Genomic DNA, 23,306 nt, shown 5'->3' with positions numbered 1-23,306 from the left:
GAGTTCACATCTTTAAGAGAGCATATATAAGGAGGAGCCTACTAAAGGACAAGCCCACTAGAGACTTTGGGAGATTCACAAGACAGAAACCCACAATCCCACTCTTGGAGGAGAAGTCAAGCTTCATCCCAACTTCCACCTTTGTGCTGGCTGGAGGCTTTGGATTTGGAGGGAGCTAGAGGCTGCAGCTGGAAGAGGCAAAGGACTAGTGGCAAGAGCTCTCAAAACCAAGGAGAGAGATAGGCCTCTAAAAAAGCTAACTGGACTATTTTTTTTCCTTAATGACCTATTTTATTTTATTTTATTTTTTAAATAGCTTTTTATTTACAAGTTATATGCATGGGTAATTTTACAGCATTGACAATTACCAAACCTTTTGTTCCAATTTTTCCCCTCCTTCCCCCTACCCCCTCCCCTAGATGGCAGGATGACCAATACATGTTAAATATGTTAAAGTATATAAATTAAGTACAAATAAACATACATGTCCAAACTGTTATTTTGCTGTACAAAAAAGAATCGGATTCTGAAATAGTGTACAATTAGCCTCTGAAGGAAATAAAAAATGCAGGCAGGCAAAAATATAGGTATTGGTAATTCTATGTAATGGTTCTTAGTCATCTCCCAGAGTTCTTTTGCTGGGTGTAGCTGGTTCAGTTCATTACTGCTCCATTGGAACTGATTTGGTTCATCTCATGGCTGAAAATGGCCAGGTCCATCATACTTGATCATCCTACAGTATTGTTCTAACCCCACTCTTTTGAAGGAGACAATAAAGGATTTGGATTTTAGCTCTTGGCTGCATTTGAGGTGACTATTACTATGAAATGAAAATAGAAAAAAACTATATGAATTGAAACAAAGTGAGTAGAACCAGGAAAACATTGTACACAATAACAGCAATATTGTAAAGATGATCAACTATGAGATACTTGGCCAAAACAATGATACAAGAAAAATCCAAAGGGCATGTGTTGAAAAATTCTATCCATTTCTAGAGAGAGAAGTAGTGAATTCTGAGTACAGAATGAAGCATACTTTTTTTGGCATTACTTCACATGTACAACTGACATCAAATTGTCTGTTTTCTTAGGGAGGAAAAATAAGAAGGAAGGAAGGGGAGATTTTGAAACTTAAATTTTTTTAAAATGACTAAAATATTTTTTTACATGCAATTGAGCAACATTTAATGAAATAAAACATTTTTTCAAATTAAAAAGGAAAATAAAGAGAAAATAGTTGGGAATTAGAATTCAGATTAGGAGGCACAAGATTATATCTCCCTTCTTTCCCAACTCCCCATGAGGAAAGAAAGGAGTGTGAGAAATGCTGAAAGTTGGGTTTCCACGGTGTTGTAAACTTCTGAGTAGTGTGGGATAGTGGGTACTACTGACCAAGAGGTTTTCCTTCATTCTCTCTCTCTCTCTCTCTCTCTCTTTTTTTTTTCTTGCTGAGGCAATTGGGATTAAGTGATTTGCCCAGAGTCAAACAGCTAGGAAGTGTTGTGTCTGAGATAAAATTTGAACTCCTGAATTCAGGGCTGGTGCTCTGGGATCCCATGATCCCACCTAGTTGCTCTCTTGACCAAGGGGTTTTTAGAATGTGAGAGGTTAAGGAAGGTTAAGATTCCACAGAACAATTAAGTGATCAATAGAAACCTTTAGCAAACAGGGAATTGGGGGGCTAGGAAGACACAAGTGGATTCATTCAGTTAACCAGAAAGAGTCTTGTGGTTTTGAGAAAATAACAAATTTAAGGTAATAGTTGATTCAGCCCAAACTAGTTGGAGTCAGTGACCTGACTTGACCAAATCACTACTGTACCTGCTTAATAAATTAATTTATATTTTGAACAACACACCCCATAGGAGGAGGTTTTGGGGTGGTTGGGTTTTTTTTTTTTTTTGCCATTTTTGAATATGGGATGTATGATAAGGAGAGAAACATGTTTTATATATATTAAAGGGAAACATGTAGTGAGCGTATTAAGAAGATTGTAATCTGGAAGAAATGGATCAATCCATTCTCTGAAAGGAGAGGATGTGCCCCACTAGCAAATACAAAAGTTTTACTACTTTGGAGGTAGGGGCTCCCTTTTCCCAAAGAGGAGTGGCCCACTGTGAAGACGATTCCTTAAGAATTCTTCTTTAATAAAATTTCCTCCATATCTGATTTTCAGTGTCAAGAATATATTTCTAACAAGAATAAGACAGGGAAGTTAAAAATTACCTGAAAATAATCCAAGGATTGTTGATGGAACTCAGGAGAATCATGTTGGCCCACGGCTATTATTAAGTCACAAGTTGAAGTCACCTGACTCTGGGCCTCTTTCTGGCAAAACATGGGACTATTCCTCTGGGCATCTTCCCTAGAAGTGGAGTGGAAAGAGGACAAGGGCAGGGAAAGGAAACAGAAGAAATCTTAATTTTACCCTCCAGCAATGTAAGAAAACAGAAAGGGAAAAGGCTTCCATGTATGTTTCCCAGATAGGGAGTAAATGCCATATAGGTAGGGACAGGGAAGATAACTCACAAGGTCATTTGAAGTTTGTCGTTGATATAACTATGCACGATGGGTTCCAGGTCATAGATCCCACTCACCAAGTAAGAGCCTGTGAATTGAAAAACAACTATCAATACAGACCATAGCATGAGTTGGGAGAGGCCAGGCCAATTGTTTGTGATTAGTATGTATCTCTGAGGTACCAACTTAACTATTTAGAAATATTTTCAGTTTGTAAGTGGTAAAACAAAACAGCATCACATTGTCTATTGAGCTTGGCATTAGAAAAATGGTTTCTGTGTCAGCTTGGACAGCAATTAGTTGTGTGACCTTGGACAAAATCATAATCTCTCTGAGTGCATTTCCTCAGCTATGAAATGGAGATAATACATTTGCTTTGCGTATCTCAAGAGGATGGGTGTATAATCTAATCCTACTCTCAAGAATCTTAAGTCTTGTAGTTGACAAATGATACCTTAACAAGAATACCAAACAAAACAGTAGAGAAATTAAGTGACTTTTTCAGAATATGAGTCTTTCTTGGTTTCAAACCAATCAATGTTCTTTCTAGCATATCAGAGTAAGGTAGAGAAAAATATTTAGAATAGATATTTTTCAATAGATTTGTAAAAAAGGAAAACCCAAGAGGAAATTCTGCTTGTGATAATTACTAGCTATGTGACAATCTCTCTTAACTTCCTCAGAGATTTATCTGTGATGTATATATAGATGAAGTTAGTGAAATTTTCATCAGTGAAGGGAGATTCCAGACTAATGACATCACAGTTTCTTGATATACTGATTAATCTCAATGGAATCACCAGCACCCTTTGTACTGTACTGCCCCAACCTTCTAAGGAGGCATCAGTGTCTGTCAAAGAAGGGAACATTAGGGGTGAACTCAGGGGAAACCTGGGTTTAGGATCTGCTTCCAGTGCTTACTGGCTATGTGACCTCTGGCAGGTCAGTCACTTGACCTTTTTTTTCTACTATAGGTTTTATGCGAATCTCATAGATTCTTGTGAGTACTAAGTGATAGGAATATGAAGTGCATTATTTCAACACAATAGTGTTGTCAATTGTAACAGCCTAATTAATTTTTTTGTTTGGCTTACCTAAAAGACTACTTATTGTATGTTATTGTATCTACAATAAGGCTTTTAAGTTTTTTTACTTATTGAGTCCATATAAAGTAGCTCTAAGTCAAAAGGTAATGGTCCCCACATAAAAGATCTTGAGAAGTCTTTAGAAAGCCTCTTAGGAGGAACAGCTAGGTGGCACAGTGGATAGAGCACCAGCCCTGAAGTCAGGAGGACCTGAGTTCAAATTTGGCCTCAGACACTTAACCCATCCCGGCTGTGTGAGCCTGGGCAAGTCACTTAACCCTACTTGCCTCAGAGGTGGGGACAAAAAAGAGCCTATTAGGATTCTAATACAAAAACTAAATGTAAACCAAAACATTTTTGAACACTTATTTTTGATAGTGTTCATTTGTCTCAAATATGTTAGATTTGAAATGTGTTAAGATATTGTATAAAAAGTAGAGACAGTGATAAAAAGCTGGGAAGAAATGAGCAGGAAGCTTTGAAGAGATTTAGGAAGAATTTAATGAGGTAGAAAACATGGACAATCCACTTATTGTGTTATAGCTACAAATTGGACACTTGCTTCCATTCATATTAATCTAAAAATCAATTACCAATGTACAACATTTTATAGGTAGTATGTAAAACATCTCACAATTTTAAATGGTATAACTCATTAGTTCTTATACTTTGTGTTATTACTAGTTATCTGAATTTGTTATTTCTATAGATACTTCCAATGCCTTTTCTTCAACACAATACTCTACCATGTAAAGTAGTTCACATAAGCCTGGAATTGAAACATCTCAAAAGTAATCCATTTGTTGGTCAAAGGTCATGATGACTCCTGAGATCTGCTCAGCAATCAGGAATAAATTGTCCTGCAAGTTTTTCTAAGTCAGGGCTTTCCTGCGCCCACATGTTTTTCCAGCCCTGGTAACATACTTGGTAATACAGTATTTGACCCCAGGAAAAAAGGCATTCTGCAGAATATATACTGAGCAAGATGAAATAGGCCAATTGCCTTTTATATGTGATCTTTGCATAAAAAACATTTTTAAGCTCCACCATTCCCTGCCTCCCTATTCTCTCAAGAAGTTGGATCACTTGGCTCCAACAGTGTAGCAGATCTCCACTGCCAGCCATTGTAAAACAATATTTCAGAACTGACTGGGTCAGGGGATATGATGCAAAAGTAGCTTGGACTTCTTAGGGTCTGCTGGAAACTATCACTTTCTATCTCCATGCTTATGCCAAGAAAAAAAAACAAAAACAGAAGTACATAAAATTTTAAAGTTTTTTACATAAACTGATGCTAAGTGAAATGAGCGGAACCAGGAGATCATTGTACACAGCAACAATAAGATTATACGATGATCATTTCTGAAGGACATGGCTCTCATAAACAATGAGATGATTCAGGCCAGTTCCAATGATCTTGTGATGATAAGAACCATCTACACCCAGAGCGAGGACTGTGAGAACTGAGTATGGATCACAACATAGCATTTTCACTTCTTTTGTTGTTTGCTTGAATTTTCTTTTCTTTTTCATTTTTTTCCTTTTTGATCTGATTTTTCTTGTGCAGCAAAATAAATGTATAAATATGTATGCCTATATTGGATTTACATATGTTTTTTACCATGTTTAACATATATTAGATTACTTGCTATCTAGGGAAGAGGATAGGGAGAAGGGGGAGAATTGGAACACAAGATTTTGCAAGGTTCAATAATGGAAAATTAACCTTGCATATATTCTAAAAATAAAAAGCTTCATACACACACACATACACACACACACACACACACACACATAATTTTAAAGTTTTTGCATGAATTGAATCAATATAGCTAGAGTAAAGGAAGGATTTAATTGAGGGGAAAAAAAAACCTTAAGAGCAAATCTCTCTGATAAAGGTCTAACCTCATGACATACATGGAATTGAAGCAGATAAATGAGAATACAAGTTGTTCCTTAATAATTAAGTTGTCAAAGGATATGAACAGGTAATTTTCAAAAAAAAGAATTGTAAGTTATTAATGTCCATATGAAAGAATGTTTCATGTTGCTAATAATAAGAAAAACCCAAACTAAAACAATTTTGGGGTTTTACCTCATCCCTATTAGATTGGCAAAGATGAAAAGGAACAAAAATATTAGACACTGGAGGGGGCATGGGGAGACAGAAACTCTAGTGCATTGATGATGGATCTGTAAACTGGTTTAGATAGTAAAAAAAAAAAAAACTGGAATTATGAGTATGTTTGTATCTGGGTATGGGTGTGTATATATATATATATATATATATATAATTTTTAAATCATTCAACTACTCTCTCATAATATGAGACATTACATTGTGTATATATTGGGTATATAGTCTTTTTTTCTTAAACAAATTTATTATTTGTTTTTAACATTCTTTTTTAAATGTTGAATTCTGAATTCTCTTCCTTCCTCTCCTCTTCCCATTGAGAAGGTAAGAAATGATTATACATATGAAATTATGCAATACATATTTCCTTATTAGTCATGTAACAAAAAAAGCATAAAAAAGTGAAAAAAATTATATTTCAATTTGCACTCAGAGTTTATCAGTTATTTCCCTGCAGGAGAATAGAATTTTTCATCAAAAGTACTTCAGAATTATCTTAGATCATTGTATTAATCAAAATAGCTAAGTTATTCACAGTTGATCATCATACAATATTGCTATTACTATGTACAATGTTTTCCTGGTCCTGCTCCCTTCAATTTTCATCAGTTCATAAATCTTTCCATTTTTTTTTTCTAAAACTACCCTGCTCATCATTTTTTATAGTACAATAGTATTCTATCACAATCATATGACACAAATTGCTTAACCATTCCCCATTAATGGAATACATCCCCTCAATTTCCAGTTTTTTGCCACTACAAAAAGAGCCACTATACATAATTTTGTACATAGCAGCTTTTTTCTTTTTCTTTGACCTCTTTAACATATAGACCTAATAATATATTACTGGGTCAAAGGATATTAAGAAAATTAAGAGTGATACTGTATCACTTATTTATTGATACCATTTACAATTAACTGGGTTTATCTTATAACTACTTAAGTCAAGATTCTTTGTCTTTGAACTTAATTTATAAATTCAGCAAGCCTGTAATGGATTAAATTTAAAAATCTAGCTCTTCTACTTCAAGAAATTTTGCTAACCATGGGGAATGTGTATGAACACAAAAGGAGTTGAGCCAAATATTTTTACTCAAGCAAGCTTTCCTTCATCAATGGCTGATTTGCTATTCAAAAGTCTGGGTCACTATGTCACACTTGGACTCAAAACAACGAGCTCTTCTTAGTTTCATAATGGGGAGCAATGTTTAGTCCCCATTATTAAATTTCCAAGTAATCAAATTGATCCCTGCACCTCAACTCTGTAACCAGTCATATTGCTCCCAATTCCACAATGTCACCTACCTTGTTCTGTTCTTGGTTGTGTGCTCCACAAAACCTAATTGTTCTTTGGTTTGGAGTCTTTCCCATCCGTTGAAGCAAGCTATTGGGCCAGTGACTGATAGGTAGCATACCCTTGCTAATAAATGTTATCTTGCTCAGAGATCTACCTCAGTTTGTCCTTTTGTTAAATTCCAATTGTGATAGAATGCACAGTTTTATGGCCCTTTAGGCAAAGTTCCGAATTGTTCTTCAGGATAGTTGAACCAGTTCACTACTCTACCAATAGAACTTTAATGTCCCAATTTTTTTCATATCCTATTGGGCATATATTCTATATATACCTAGGAAAAATACTTTAAAGCAGTACTTTAAGAATACATTAAAAGAAGAATGATTGAAAAGTTATGGTATATGAAAATGTTGGAATACTATTGTACAATAAAAAAGACAAATATAAAGAAATCAGGGAAGTCTGGGAGACTTCTATAGTGATATAGTTCAAAGGAACCAGAATCATGAAAACAATTTGTAGGACAGTTCCTAACACTTTAAAGAAAGCAGTGAAAGATTTCAGAGCTGTGATCACCAGTGTGGCCAGTCACAACTTCAGAGAACTGATGGTAAAGCATGTTTACATATCTGTAACATAACAGAATGGGCAGATAGGCGGCTCAGGGCAGAGCAGCACCAAGTCTGCAGTCAGAAAATCTAGTTTCAGACACTGTGTGACTTTGGGCAAGTAACTTAATCTTGCTTGCCTCAGTTTCCTCATTTGTAAAATAAGGTGGAGAAGGAAATGACAAGCCACTCTAGTATTTTTACCAAGAAAATCCCAAATGGGGTCACAAAGAGTCAGACACAATTCAAAGAAATGAAAAACAAAAGAAAGGACTAGAGATATGGAACTAAAAATTGACAATGAAGCAAAGCTTGGAGAAGCAAAACAACTATCAGCCTATGCTATTGTTATGTTAAACCTAGAGAAATCTTTGAACCCAGGAAAGCAGTTTGATCTCCTTCCTTATCCCTTTTACTTCTCTTTACTTCTATTACCCTTCTGTTATGCTTAGTAGGTGCAAGATGTTTCCATCTAGAATATAAAAGCTCCTTAAAGGGCAGAAAATGTTTCTTTTTGTTAATGTACATTCTCAGGGATTAGCAGAATAACTAGAATATAGAAGGTGCTAAATTCATGTTTGGTGAATTTGTTATGAGATTTGGACTTTATGCATTTTTGCACTGCTTTATTATTTGTTTTGGTTGTGTTATGATTATTGTTTTTGGTATAAAATTATCCTTTTTTTAAAAAAAAGTTCAAAATAGGATGAAAAATTCATAGATACCCTTAATGTTAGGAATGACTTCATGTAAAGTCCAGTCTGTCAAAAGTACCATGGAGACCAAGTGAGCTCCAGCTGAATGTCCACATAGGTAAATTCCCCTGAAGTGAATCAGAACAGAAAAAAAAAAAAATTACAGATCTATATAGAAGTCTGTTTAATACAACTTTGCAAATAGTTTTCTAAAGGCACCTAACTGGAAAAAAATTTGATTTAACAGTTAACAACTAAGTATTCTCTTCTCTGCTTATTGGCCAGACATCTCTGCTAATTAGCAAGATATTAAGGAAGATACAGATACTCACCTGTTGAATGAGTACTGCTTCTGGATGAAGAGGACACTGCGCCTTACTTGGCTCACCATCAGATCTATATTACCTGTATAGACATGACAAATGATGCGTACTTATGCTTTGGATTTAGATTCTTCTCTCAAATGCTTCCCCCTTGATTCCCTTACTTACCTTTGGGAGCAATGTCATAAGCCACTACAGCCACTGCTACTCCTGCTGCTATCAATGGGGGCACCATAAAGGCTGAATAGTCCTTACTGGGGAAGGAAAAATGCCCACAAAGCCTGTTAACCTGGAAACAAGCTGCCCAGCTTGTTCTATCACCCACTTGGTGTCTCTGCAAAGTTTGCTCTGATTTTTCCTGGCGCAAAACACCTTTTCTCTCTAGCATATTGCCCCTGCCAAATAGGGGTTCAGGGGTCAGGGAGGAATGAAGGATAGCTGAAATCACCTACGTAGCAGCTGCTTCTCACTAGTCCTTACAAACACATCTATTTAACTTTCTCCCTAGATCAGAGCTGCCAGAGCTGCTGTAACCCAGGAAAAGCAAAATAGTTCCCATTGTCCCTCCTTTTGATGAGGTTTAGATTTAGGGAACCCAAATGAAATTAGGGTTTCTGGTAGTCAGGGTGTTAAATGATAAGGTCTAGTGGCAAGTTCGGGGTTCAGGGAGCCAAATGGAAAAGTATGGCTCCTCTGCATCCCCTTGGGATTCGGCGCAAGGGTAGGGAGTTTTGGGGACTCCCTTCTGGCAGCGTAGAGGTTGTCTGTAAAGGAATTTATAGACCCGAAAACCTAGATTGATAAAAGAGAGTTATTATGAGTATTGGAAGTAAGGTTAAAGTCTGGTTAGGGAAACAGGTGAGGGTAAAGAGAGGATAGCACTGGAAAAAGTATTCTAGTGGACAGAGGCTCCTTGGGATGCAACTATGGTATAGCTGGCATGTTTGGAACCTCTGCAAAGAGAGGATTTTAGTTTGATTCTTTTTATAATGAGAGATTTAGTTAAAGGGGGCCTGTGGGTAGAATCCCAAGTTGGCTCCTTGCTGGGTTTCAGCTAGGGCTAGAATTTGAATTGAATTCAATGAGTTTCAGGGCTGAGCTGAACCCACCCAGATAACAAAGATGAAACTGTTTGCCCTTCAGGGGGCGGTCCCTCACTGAGGCAGATTTGAATGAGATTTTCTTCTTTAAGGATTTTCATAATTTCAGGGTCCCCTCTTCACCTTCACCAACTTCTATGATCATAATATCATTACAAAGGACTTTGATGTTCACAAACATTAAATATTTATTTTAATAAATAATGCTTATTTGTTTATGAATATTATTTCATTTGATCCTCGCAACAGGGTGGGAAATAGATGCTATTATTATTACCATTTTACAGATAAGGAAACTGAGAAAGGTAAAGTGATGTCCCCAGGGTCACAGAGTTAGTAAGTGTCCGAGGCTGGATTTGAATACATGTCTTCCTGATTCCAGGTCTAGTACTCTATCTACTACACCCACCTTTTACATAGATATATCTCCACTGGCTCACCTTCCTTCTTGCCAATATCCTCCATGAATAAACAGGAAAAAAGGTAACCCTGTAAGAAATATATATACACATACGTGTGTGTGTATGTTTGTAGGTGACTCAAGGCACATGAATGAACTTCATCAGTATAACTCCATCATTTTGTCTAGAGATTCAGAGATCTGAAATAATACAGAGGTCTAAATCACAAAATCTCAGAATCAGAAGTAACCTTTGTGATCACTTAGTCTAACTAGCCCTTAGGCAGATATCCCCTCTATAACATGGCCATTTAGCTCCCCCCCTGAAGGCCTCGAGTAATGAAGAATTTACTATTCATTGAGGTAGCTCATTTGTTTTTTTGGACAATTGATTATGATAAAAAAAATATTTCCCTTACATTCAGATTAAATCTGCTTCCTAGGGACCTCTACCTTCTCAGTCCTCAACTTACCTTTAGATGTCTTGGCAGGGAAATAGATGTCCAGTTTCTCACCATCACCTGCTCCATAACTGACACCAAGTATACTCTTTTTGCTTGCCCGGACTTCCTTGGTAACTATTCCAGACATAGAATAAGAAAAATTCCCTGTTAACCAGTAAACTTTAAGTACTCCTATGTCAAGACTTCAAAGGCTAGATACTTTATATGAGGCCTGTGTTCATTTTGTGCTTGGGCTCTGGTAATGCAAAAGATTTTGATCTCACCTTCTCATCAGACTGAATCCTGCCTCTAAGTTAGTTCTGAGGGGCACCTCTGAAGAAATAATTCCACAAGGGCAAACGTTTCTCTAAGCTCAGTAATGTTTTTTATATGCCAATCTAGTGAACTTTTAGCCTGAGCAGTTAGGATTTGATCAAATTTGTTCTGTCCATGGGAAAAAAAAAATAGCTATCCATTAGTATTGAAATTCAAGGACTCTATGATATATATGTGTGTGTGTGTGTGTGTTAAGTCATTTGAATTGTTAGAGACAATAATTATCTAATTTATCATGGTTCAGTATGATTGATCTGATCCTACAAGGAGATGTTATGGGCCAGAACTTAAAACAAGGTACTAAGTGGAATTGATGGAAGCAATGCTTGTGTGCTTGGGTTTGCACCTTTGAGAGTTCACACATTAGCTCACACACATTAGTTCATACTTTTGGGAGATTCACAAGTCAGTATTTAGTATGAGATTCACAAGAATGAGATTAACACCTCCCATAATCCCACTCTCAGAGGAGGAGTCAACCTTTTACACCCAGCATAAAAAGAGCTTCTGTCAGTCAGTCAGTCAGTCAGTTCAGAAGAAGCCACGAGTCCAAGTTGAGCTAGAGCCAGAAGTCACTTCGGAAGACTGACAGAATGAGAGTTCAGTTCGGGAGATTGAGAAGCTAATCTGCAGTCCAGCAGGACCAAGATTCAGAGAGAAGCTGAAGCTAGCAACAAGAGCTCTCAGAACCAAAGAAAGCTAACTGGGCTATTTTGGAAGAAACAATAAAGAACTACTTTAACTCCTGGCTGTATTTGGAGTGATTATTACTCGGAACTGAAACCAGAAAACCTCCCCAAGAAACCTGCTTTCCCAGAGAACCATCATATAAAAAAGAAGAGAACCCCACATTTATATATGTATGTATATATTTTTATTAAACCTTTTTATTTACAAAACATGCATGGTAATTTTATACATTGACCTTTGCAAAGCCTTCTGTTCCAAATTATTCCCTCCTCTTCACCCTCTCCCCTAGATGGCAGGTAGCCCAATACATGTTAAATATGTTAAAATATATGTTAAATCCAATATATGTGTACTTATTTATACAATTATCTTGTTGCTCAAAAAAAAATCGATCAAGAAGGAAGAAAAAAAACTGAGAAAGAAAACAAAGTGCAAGCAAACAACAATAGAAAGAGTTAAGAATGCTATGTTGTGGTCCACATCAGTTCCCAGGTTCTCTCTCTGGATGTAGATGGCTCTATCACTGAACAATTATAACTGGTTTGAATCATCTCATTGTTGAAGAGAGCCATGTCCATCAGAATTGATCATCATATAATCTTGTCGTTGCCACATATAATGATCTCCTGGTTCTGCTCATTTCACTTAGCATCAATTCATGTAAGTCTCTGCAGGCCTCTCTGAAATCATCCTGCTGATCATTTCTTACAGAACAATAATATTCCATAACATTCATATATCATAATTTATTCAGCCATTCTCTAATTGATGGACATCCATTCAGTTTCTATCTATGATATATTTTTGTTTTTCAACTTAACAAGTTTTCTTTGAATATTGATTACTTGGTGAACCAACATTTATTCAACCAACTATAGTAGGCACTAGGGTACAGAGACAAGTATGAAAGGGTTTCTGTATTTGTGGAATTTATAGTCTAGCCTGAGGAGGCAATGTATGAATATTGCATATAATTATTTTTTAAAAAGCATATATAGTGATCTGGAGGAAAAAGCAGCTTGAATGAAAGACAGAAAGGCTATATGTAGAAGACAGGGATTCTAAGAAGCAGAGATGATAATGCAATATATTCTAAGTATGGCAACATCTTCTATACCAATTGTATTGGTTTTATGCTGCCATACTTACTGGTAATCAATTAGTTGTCCAAAAAACTCAATGAGTTACCTCAGTGAATAGTAAATTCTTTATTATTAGAAGCCTGCAGATGGGAGCTAAATGACCATTCTGGGAAGTGTTATACAGGGGATGTCTGCCTAAGGGCTGGTTAGAATAGATGATCACAAAGGTTACTTTGGGATCAAATATAAATTCTTCTGTTTAGCTTTGAAGGACCTACACAGTCTAGTTCTTTCTCAAGCTGAACTGCTAAACGATCAAACTCTATTGAAAAGAGTGCAGATCCAATGGGCTGGCTGTGTTTTTCGAATGCCAAAATGATTCACATGATGATCAAAAGAATTGACACAAGAACACTCTCAGGATCTCTCTGAAGAACTTTAGAAGTAGAATTGATTGAGTGACATGGATGATACAAGAATCTATGCTGAAGGGGTTATAGGGAAAAGGGAGAGAATGCTAGTAAAGATGAACTGGTCTAGTCCATCTCAAAAATAATTTGGAATGACACAAGTCACCAAACCATTCACACCCTTCCAAAGGGAGATAAGAAAAGAAGAGAGAAAAGGAGTGGAGAAGGGAGAAAGAAGGAAATAGGAGAGGAGAGAGAAGGAGGGAAAGGAGAAAGAAGAAGGGAGGAAAGGACATCAACTAAATCCCTCCCTCTAATCTAACAGATAAAGTGACAAGGATATGAGATGCAGGTAACAAAGAAAATGAGATACAAGGGTTATGTCAGGTATGTAAGTTACTTTGGATATATGTATTTCCACTTATGAGCTCTATGTATGGTTACTTTCCCTGTTGATACTGGATGTATTTCTGGGAAATTTACTCCATGTTTATAGTAGAAACTCTGTATTACTATGTTAATAAATCACATCTTTTGTTAAAAAGAGACCAAATAAATATACCAGTGGGGATTTATGAGTTAGCTTTAGAATGAACCCACAAGGTACTTTGAACTTGGGATCACAATCCATTGAGGGAGCCAACATACAAGTGCAAAATGGAGGAATAGCCTAAAGAGGGATAGTATATCTATTTCAAATATTTATAATAGTACTTCTTGTTATAGTGGGAAAATTGGATATAAAGTAGATATATCTGTAAATGAAGGAATGACACTTAAGAGTATGATATATTAGGATATATTGTGACATATTGTGACATATTCAACATGTATAGGACTGCTTGCCATCTGGGGAAGGGGGTAGAAGGAGGGAGGGATAAAGTCGGAACAGAAATGAGTGCAAGGGATAAATGCTGTAAAGAAATTTTTTTCAAAATTTAAAAAATTAAAAAAATAAGAGTATGATATACTTTTGTATAAAATATTACTGTAGTATAAAAAACAATGAATAATGAAGAATTCAGAAAAAGTTGGGAAGGTTTATCTGAACTAGTATAGATGAAATTATCAGGACCAGGAAAATTACCTATAAAGTAACTCCAATAATGTAAATGAAAAGAATGTTAAAATAAAATTCAATATTATATAATTATAAACAATTTTGCCCCTGAAGAAGTAATAAAGAAATAAACTTTCCTCCTTTTAATAGAGAGGTAGGGAATTATGGGTTTAGAATGTCATAACAATGTCAGAGGCAGTCCTTTTGTTAATTGAGTTTGCTTACTTTTTTTGTCACAAGGTTAAGATTTACCTTCAAAATAATAGGGCTTTTCTCATGCTTTCTTGATATTATGTTGCTACCACTGGAGTTGATGGTTGTCCATGAGTAGTCTCCTATAATCAGCTCATCTTTTCTTTCTGGCTACATAGTTCTCCGATGGCATCTGTTTCATTGCTTCTCTTGAACATTTTATTTGTTTTGTGTTGGAACACAACTGCCTGCCCACACTTACTATATGCTTATCCACAAAGACTTCTGGAATGATCCTATACTTCAATTATTCCAACACTGTAGTGATCCATGACCCACATCCACATGTTGCCAGAATAATAGTATTAAAATAATGGGCTTTTAAGGGAAAAGTTTGAGTTATTAAAAAAGTTGTAAAAGTTTCCAGATATTATTACAATGCTATTGCACACATTTGCTTCTATATGTTGTGTACCTATGTTCCACTGATCAACCTATTTCTTATCTAGCAGAAAATTATTTTGATGATTATGACTTTGTAATAAAGTTTGAAATATGGTACTGTTAGGTAGGTCCTATTCCTTCCCACTTTCTTTCATTAATTCCCTTTGATATTTATTCCTCCAAAAGAATTTTACTATTTCCAGTCCTATAAAATAATTCTTTGGTAATCTGGCATGACTCTGAATAAGTGATATAAGTAGTACTTTCATTTTTTTATATTGGCTTAGCCTACCTGTGAGCAATTAATATTTCTTCAATTGTTTAAATGTCTTTATCGGTGTAAAGCATTTTTATAATTATGTTCATATAGTTCCTGTGTAATATCTTGACAAGTAGATTCCCAAGTATTTTATGCTCTCTGTAATAATTTTAGGTATAATTTCTCTCTCTTCCTACTGGATTTTGTTGGCAATATCTAAAAATGCTGATGATTGGTATGGGTTTGTTTTGTATCTTGAAATTTTGCTGAAATATAGTTTTTTAGTTGACTCGTCAGGGTCCTCTAAGTAAATTATCATGCCATCCACAAAAAAAGGATCATTTTTGACTATGTGTTAGGGCATTAAAAATCTCAAAATCAAATGGAGAAAGGCAAAAATAGTAAATGCATTTTTTTTGGATCATGATGCAATAAAAATCACACACAATATAAGGCCAGGAGAAAACAGACCAAAAAGTATTTGGAAACTAAATAATCTCAGCCTAAAGAATGAATGGGTGAAAAAGCAAATCACAGAAACAATAATTTCATCCAAGAGAATGACAATAATGAGACAACATACCAAAATTTGTGGGATGCAACCAAAGAAGTAATAAGGGGAAATTTTATATCTCTAGATGCTTACTTACATAAAATAGAGAAAGAGAAAATCGATGAACTAAACTTGCAACTAAAAAAGCTAGAAAAAGAACAAATTAACCCCCCCCCCAATTAAATACCAAACTTGAAAACTAAAAATAAAAGGAGAGATTAATAAAACTGAAAATTAAAAAAAAACACTGTTGAATTAATAAATAAAACTAAAAGCTGGTTTTATGGGGAAAAAAATAGATAAACCTTTAGTTAATTTGATTAGAAAAAGGAAAGAGAAAAATCAAATTACTAATCTCAAAAATGAAAAGGGAGAACTTTCTACCAATGAAGATGAAATTAGAGCTACTTTGCCCAACTTTATGCCAATAAATTTGATAACCTAAGTGAAATGGGGAATACCTACAAAAATATAGATTGCCCAGATTAACAGAAGAGGAAATAAATTGCTTTAAATAGTCCCATTTTAGAAAAAGATATATTACAAGCTATTAATCAACTCCCTAAGAAAAAATTCCTAGGACCAGATGGATTTACATGAATTCTACCAAACATTTAAAGAACAATAACAACAAACTCCAACCAAATTCCTTTTATGACACAGACATGGTACTGATACCTAAACCAGGCAGGACAAAAACCGAGAAAGAAAATTATAGACCAATATCCCAAATGAATATTAATACAAAAATCTTAAATCAAATATTAGCAAAGATAGTGTATTATCCAAAGGATAATACACTATGACCAAGAAGGATTTATTCCAGGAATGCAGGGCTAGTTCAATATTAGGAGAACTATTAGCATAACTGACTATATCAATAATCAAATTAACAAAAAACATATGATTATCTCAATAGATGCAGAAAAATCATTTAATAAAATCCAACATCCATTCCTATTAAAAACACTATAGGGTATAGGAATAAATGGACTTTCCCTTAAAATAGTCAGTAGCATCTATTTAAAACCAGCAAGCATCATATGTAATGGTGATAAACTGGAACTATTCCCAATAAGTTCAGGGGTGAAACAAGGTTGCCCACTATCACCATTACTATTCAATATTGTATTAGAAATGCTAACTTTGGCAATAAGAGAAGAAAAAGAGATTAAATGAATTAGAGTAGGTAAAGAGGAAATCAAATTATCACTCTTTGCAGATGATATGATGGTATACTTAGAGAACCAACTAAAAAGCTATTAGAAATAATCCATAACTTTAGCAAAATTGCAGGATACAAAATAAATACACACAAATCATCAGCACTTTTATACATCACTAACAAAATCCAGCAGCAAGAGACACAAAGAAAAATTCCATTTAAAATAACTTGATAATATAAAATATTTGGGAATCTATCTGCCAAGGGAAAGTCAGGAACTATATAAGCAAAACTACAAAACACTTTCCACACAAATAAAGTCAAATCTAAATAATTGGAAAAATATCAAATGCTCTTGAATAAGTCGACGAATATAATAAAGATGACAATACTATCTAAACTAATCTATTTATTTAGTGCTATATCAATCAAACTCCTAAGAAACTATTTTACTGACCTAGAAAAAATAACAACAAAATTCATAGGGAAGAACAAAAGGTCAAGAACTTCAAGGGAATTAATGGTAAAAAAGCTTATGAAGGTGGCCTAGCTATACCAGATCTAAAATTATCTTATAAAGCAGTGGTCATCAAAACTATTTGGTACTGACTAAGAAACAGAGCAGTTGATCAATGGAATAGTTTAGGTTCACAGGACAAAATAGTCAATGATAATAATAATCTATATTTGACAAACCCAAAGACCCCAGCTTTTGGGATAAAAACTCACTATTTGACAAAAACTACTGGGAAAATTGGAAACTAGTATGGCCAAAAGTAGACATTTCCCGCACCTAACACCATATACCAAGATAAGGTCAAAATGGGTTCATGATCTATACATAAAGAATGATATCATAAACAAATTAGAAGAACTTAGGATAGTTTATCTCTCAGATCTATGGAGGAGGAAGGAATTTGTGACTAAAGAAGTACTAGAGATCACTGTTGATCACAAAATAGATAATTTTGATTATATTAAGTTAAAAAGTTTCTGAACAAACAAAACTAATACAGACAAGATTAGAAGGGAAGCAATAAACTGGGAAAACATTTTTACATCTAAAGGATCTGATAAAAGCTTCATTTCTAAAATACATAGAGAATTGACTCAAATTTATAATAATTCAAGCCATTCTCCAATTGATAAATGGTCAAAGGATATGAAAAGACAATTTTCAGATAAAGAAATTGAAACTATTTCTAGTCATATAAAAAGGGGCTCCAAATCACTTTTGATCAGAGAAATGCAAATTAAGACAACTTATATACCACTACACATCTGTCATTTTGGTTAAGATGACAGGAAAAGATAATGATGAATGTTGGAAGGGATGTGGGAAAATCGGACACTGATACATTATTGGTGGAACTGAATGGATGCAACCATTCTGGAGAACAATTTGGAATTATGCTCAAAAAGTTATCAAACTGTGCATACCCTTTGACCCAGCAGTGTTTCTATTGGGCTTATATCCCAAAGAGATCTTAAAGGAGGGAAAGGAACCCACATGTGCAAAAATGTTAGTGGTTAGAAACTAGAAATTGAATGGATGCCCATCAATTGGAGAATGGCTGAATAAATTATGGTACATGAATGTTATGGAATATTATTGTTCTGTAAGAAATGACCAACAGGATGACTGTTGCTAAGTGAAATGAGAAAAATCAGATTATTTAATAATGGCAACAAGAAGATTATACAATGATTTAAATCAGTTCCAGTTGTTCTGTGATGAAGAAAGTTATATAAACCCAGCCTCTGGGGACTGAATGTGGACTACAATATAGCATTTTCATGCTTTCTGTTGATATTTGCTTGTATTTTGTTTTCTTTCTCAGGTTTTTTTTCTTCCTGATCAGATTTTTCTTATGCAACAAGATAACTATATAAATATGTATACATATATTGGATTTAACATATATTTCAAATATTTAATATGTATCGGACTACCTGTCATGTAGAGGAGGGGATGAGGGAAAGGACGGAAAAATTTGGAACAGAAGTTTTGCAAGGGTCAATGTTGAAATATTATTCATGCATATGTTTGTAAATAAAAAGTTTTAGTTAAAAAAAAAAAGAAAGAAATGATTTTGTTGCCTCTTTTTTTGTGCTCAATTTCCCCCCCTTTCTTCTTGCTGTAGCTGGCTTTCCTAGCATTATATTGAATAGTAATGGTGAAAATGGAAATTCTTACTTATGGCTAATCTAGATTATTTCCATTATAAACAGATAAGGCTGGCTCTTAGATAAATACTACTTCTCATATGAAGGAAAGTTATTTTTATTTCCATGCTTTCTTACATATGGTAACAGGAAGAGGTGTTATATTTTACCAAAGATTTTTTTCTGTTTCTACTGATATTTTTATTTGTTATTAACATGGACAATTATATTTATAATTTACCTAATACTGAATCAGATCTCCATTCTTAGTATAAATCCTGCCTGGGTATATTATACAATCTTTGTTAAGTAATTGTAGTTTTGCTAATATTCTATCTAAAATATTTATATCAATATTCATTAGAGGTATAATTCTGCAGAATTTTTTGGTTTTGGTTTTGTTTTGATTTTGTTTTAACTCTTCCTAATTTAAGTATCATCTATATTTATGTTACAGCATCTAGCAAGATTTCATTTCCTTTTTTTCCCCTTCAAACCTTTTATGTAGCATTGGGGTCATGAAGAGTCAACAAAATTAAGTGACTGTGACAGGCACACAAAGACAGAAGCAATCTTAAATTAAATGCTGTTTTCTGTGTAAAATCTCATCAAACTACTTTTATACTCAACAGTGATCTGCTGATTAAACACCTCAGATAATCCATCTTCTATATAATTGTTTACATAAGAGATTATACAAAGCCATATAGAGGAGAGCTATGTGTCTACATCAGGGATCCTCAAACTACCCCCGCAGGCCAGATGCAGCAGCTGAGGACGTTTATCTCCCTTATCCAGGGCTATGAAGTTTCTTTATTTAAAGGCTCACAAAACAAAGTTTTTGTTTTTACTATAGTCCGGCCCTCCAACAGTCTGAGGGACAGTGAACTGGCCCCCTATTTAAAAAGTTTGAGGACCCCTGGATTCTACATAATCTCTAAATAGGGTACTCTATTCCTCTGAAATTTTAAAATACTTTTTCTTTTTTTTCTCTCTCAATAGTATTTTATTTTTCCAAATACATGTAAAGTCAGTTTTCAACATTTGTTTCTGTAGGATTCTGAATTCCAAATTTTTCCTCCTCCCCCCTCTCTAACACAGCAAGCAATCTGAAATAGATTAAACGTTTATTTAAATGTATTTCCATATTTGTCACATTATACAAGAAAAATCAGATCAAAAGGGGAAAAAACACGAGAAAGAAAAAACAAACAAACAAACTTGAATCCACTTTCAGTCTCTATAGTTTTCTCTCTGGATGCAGTTGGTCTAATACTTGTTCTTAAACCTTTTAAATAGTCTTCTATATTATTTAATATCATAATTATTTGTGAAGATCTAATTTTCTAGATTTTAAATTCATCAAGGATAAGGACTTTGGTGTTTCCTTCAACTCTTGGAATCTAACAAATAGGTTAAATACCTATTGTGTGTAAGGCAATGTATTGGGGTACAAAATTTAAAAAAACGAGCTGAATAATTTTCAGCTGTTTTCAAGGAGTTTGAATTCTTCTATGAGAATATGCAAGATATATCAGCTAAGTATGTCATCTTTCTCCCTCCTTCCATTTTGCTGTCTGTATCCTGACTGAGCTGCAACTTTGTTAGGAGACAAGCAGGTGTTTTACCATCAACACACTGCTAACAACTGCCTCGTTTCCTACAGTAGTAAAAAGTCCTTCCTTTCTCTCTGCAAATAAAATCAGGTAATATGAAGAAGCATCCTATGTCCTACCCTGTACCTTCCCATACTGCCTGCCAGAAGGATGTATGTAACAAGTATATTTTGACACATAGGAGACAGTCTGTCGAATTTTTTTCCCCTAAATATTCTGAAATTATGAATCTCTTCAGAACAGGATTTTAAAATATAGTCATCATCCCATCCCTCTCCATAACACCAAACAAACATTTGCAACTCAGTTACTATATATCCATCACTAGAGGAAATAAAGGAAAATCATTGGACTTGACTCAGACTGGGCAAACGAACCGGATTTAATATCCTACTCTCTCTACTTATTTACTTTTGCCAAACCTCAATATTAGGAAACTGTTCTATTCTGACTTTTGAAAAGAGGCAAAACTAGAATGGAGAAGGTATGAGGTTTTTTGTGCAGGGACAGGGAGATCTTGGCAGGATTAAAAACAATTTTATCAAAAATCCTGGTTTTTTGACATCCCAGAATATTTCCAGTTATCTAAATGAGTGTCATCAAAGTCTTGAAAAATTATCAGAATAAAAGTTTTTAAGTGAAGGCTAGCCTAGAAGGTCAGTGCAGTCAGCTGACTGACAGTGGGAAAACTTTAACTTATTGAGAAATCTAAGATGGGAAGTTATAAGATGAAGAAGTTTTCAGAGCCATAAAACCACCAACCCAAAACACACATATCTCAACTCAATTTAATTATTAATAATAAAAACACTAAATGGAACACTACATTCAAGGAGTCCAGAAAATCAAACACTGGGAGTCACAAACCTTCAGAAGAGTTTCCGTGGCCTTTGATAAGGTGCAAAGGTTAACAGATGTTGCATTTGCTCTGCCTAACTTAACCAGAGGCTAGTCAGTTGTTTGTGGAACTTATTAAAGTGTGGGAGGTAGGAGAGTGTTACATAATTCTAAAACTTGCCTGATCCTTTCAAGTAAACTATTATTGTTCTCTTATAGGTGATATGTCTTAGAATATTTGTGCAATTTCAGAAAAACAGGGTTCTCTGGTCTCACCCGTCTTTTCCAAGTATATTTTGACACATAGGAGACAGTCTGTGGAGAAGAGATTAATGAATGCCCTTACCTTCTGTTCCCACTTGAACATGAGCTTTTATCACCTCCTCAGCATTCAATCGGTGGGACCATCTGCTGGGGGAATATTGCTTCTCCAAGTCCTAGGGACATAGAAGCTCAAGATTTCTGAGTTGGAAGGTATCTCAAAAACCAATTAATCCAACCCAGACCTAAAGGCACACTTTCTCCCTTTATTCATCCCACCAAATCACACAAATGATGAAACATTTTTTCCTAGACATCCTTAAACTAGGAAGAAAACACCACTTTTCAGGGCAATCTATTTCCTTTTTGAACACCTCTAAGCATTAGGAGTTTTCTTTACCACCCAGCCTAAATGTATCTCTTTATAAATTCCTTCCACCACTTAATCCTAATCAAAAAGAATAATATAATAATTAGATAATTATAATGGACATTTACACAGCACTTTCCCAAATTTATAGACTTAATTATTTCATTTAGATACATAATGGCAGTGATTAAGATGTGGGAATTCCTTAACTTTAGAGGTAGAACTTTCCAAAATAATTCAAACTATAAGGAAGTTTCTCCTCTTATCAAATAGAAACTTATATTATTGAATCGTCTATCCACTGCAACTAGATCATCTTTCTGGGGCCACGTCTACTCTTTTCTTCCACATTGACAGCCCTCCAAATACTTGAAGACTGTAATGAATCTAAATCTCAGCTTCCGGCTAATTATTATTAGTTGCTCGAAACTGATTTTCATATGGTACAATCATAGTGGTCGTTCATCAATCTGGTAGCCCTTCTCTTGAAACTCCAGTTTTTTATCCTTGCTCCTAAAATGTGGTGTCCAGAACTCAATATTCAGATGTGATCTGAACAGGGCAGAGTACCGGACAGTTTTCTCTCTCATTCTGGATACGATGGATCCCACAAGGAAGACTCAATTTATTTTTACCTTTTTGGGGTGGCGTGATGAGGGAGAAGGGCTTCCTCATCACAAATCGGATTAAACCTAAATTGGAGGAATAGTTCCTCCAACCCAACCTCCACTCCCTACATTCTTCCTACATTCAATATGGTGGAATTAAGCTTTTAAAAACAAGTGTGGAACTTTATGGTCATCCCTAATTAAGGTAAATTCTATTGGATTTGTCCTAAACCTCAATCTGTCAACACAAGAGAACTTTCTCTCCCAGGAGGGATATCTGCACATTGTGCTAAATATCATTTCTGCTTTCACGTGGATCCAGACTGAGATAACAAAGACCCTTAACCAGACCGTGGCAACAAGGGCACAGAGGGCAGGGGGGATCTCCAAGTCCCCGACTTTGGGCAGCGCCGCCGAATGCCTACAGCCTCGGGCTCCCCGGGACGCCCCGTTCCCATTGCCCCTCCTCATTACAGTACGCCCTACCTCCTTGGACAGCGCTTTCCAGGGCGAGTGCCGGAGGCTCAGCATCTGCATGGCTTTGCGGACGGTCTGGGACCTGCCAGCAGCTCCAGGGTTTTAACATTTCGGGGAAAGGGGGCGGGGACTCGGTTTGTTTAGCCAGCGGCTGCGCCACGCGCGAGGGAA

General features: G+C 35.3%; 1 protein-coding gene across 3 annotated transcripts in view; it reads right to left on the bottom strand.

Moving 5' to 3' along the window:
* Positions 1 to 23,300, bottom strand: part of AFMID (arylformamidase) — a 28,750-nt gene extending 5,450 nt beyond the window's left edge. Inside the window, exons 1-10 of one of the 3 annotated variants that reach the window (XM_023502676.2) lie at positions 23,145 to 23,300; positions 21,766 to 21,856; positions 10,640 to 10,744; positions 10,207 to 10,255; positions 8,835 to 8,920; positions 8,676 to 8,748; positions 8,374 to 8,471; positions 2,532 to 2,610; positions 2,229 to 2,367; positions 653 to 820 (exon numbers count right to left, since the gene is read on the bottom strand). In XM_023502676.2, the coding sequence (XP_023358444.1) occupies positions 818 to 820; positions 2,229 to 2,367; positions 2,532 to 2,610; positions 8,374 to 8,471; positions 8,676 to 8,748; positions 8,835 to 8,920; positions 10,207 to 10,255; positions 10,640 to 10,744; positions 21,766 to 21,856; positions 23,145 to 23,195 (774 nt within the window). In that variant the 5' untranslated portion in view covers positions 23,196 to 23,300 and the 3' untranslated portion in view covers positions 653 to 817. Of the gene's footprint in view, positions 1 to 652; positions 821 to 2,228; positions 2,368 to 2,531; positions 2,611 to 8,373; positions 8,472 to 8,675; positions 8,749 to 8,834; positions 8,921 to 10,175; positions 10,256 to 10,639; positions 10,745 to 21,765; positions 21,857 to 23,144 lie in introns of those variants that run through there. The other 2 variants (XM_023502675.2, XM_012548626.3) reach the window with 2 other exon arrangements.
* Positions 23,301 to 23,306: the final 6 nt, after the last annotated feature.

Source organism: Sarcophilus harrisii, chromosome 4 (genome assembly GCF_902635505.1).
Source record: "Sarcophilus harrisii chromosome 4, mSarHar1.11, whole genome shotgun sequence".
In the NCBI taxonomy this organism is placed as follows: Eukaryota; Metazoa; Chordata; class Mammalia; order Dasyuromorphia; family Dasyuridae; genus Sarcophilus; species Sarcophilus harrisii.
This window is presented reverse-complemented; position numbering and strand designations above follow the sequence as displayed.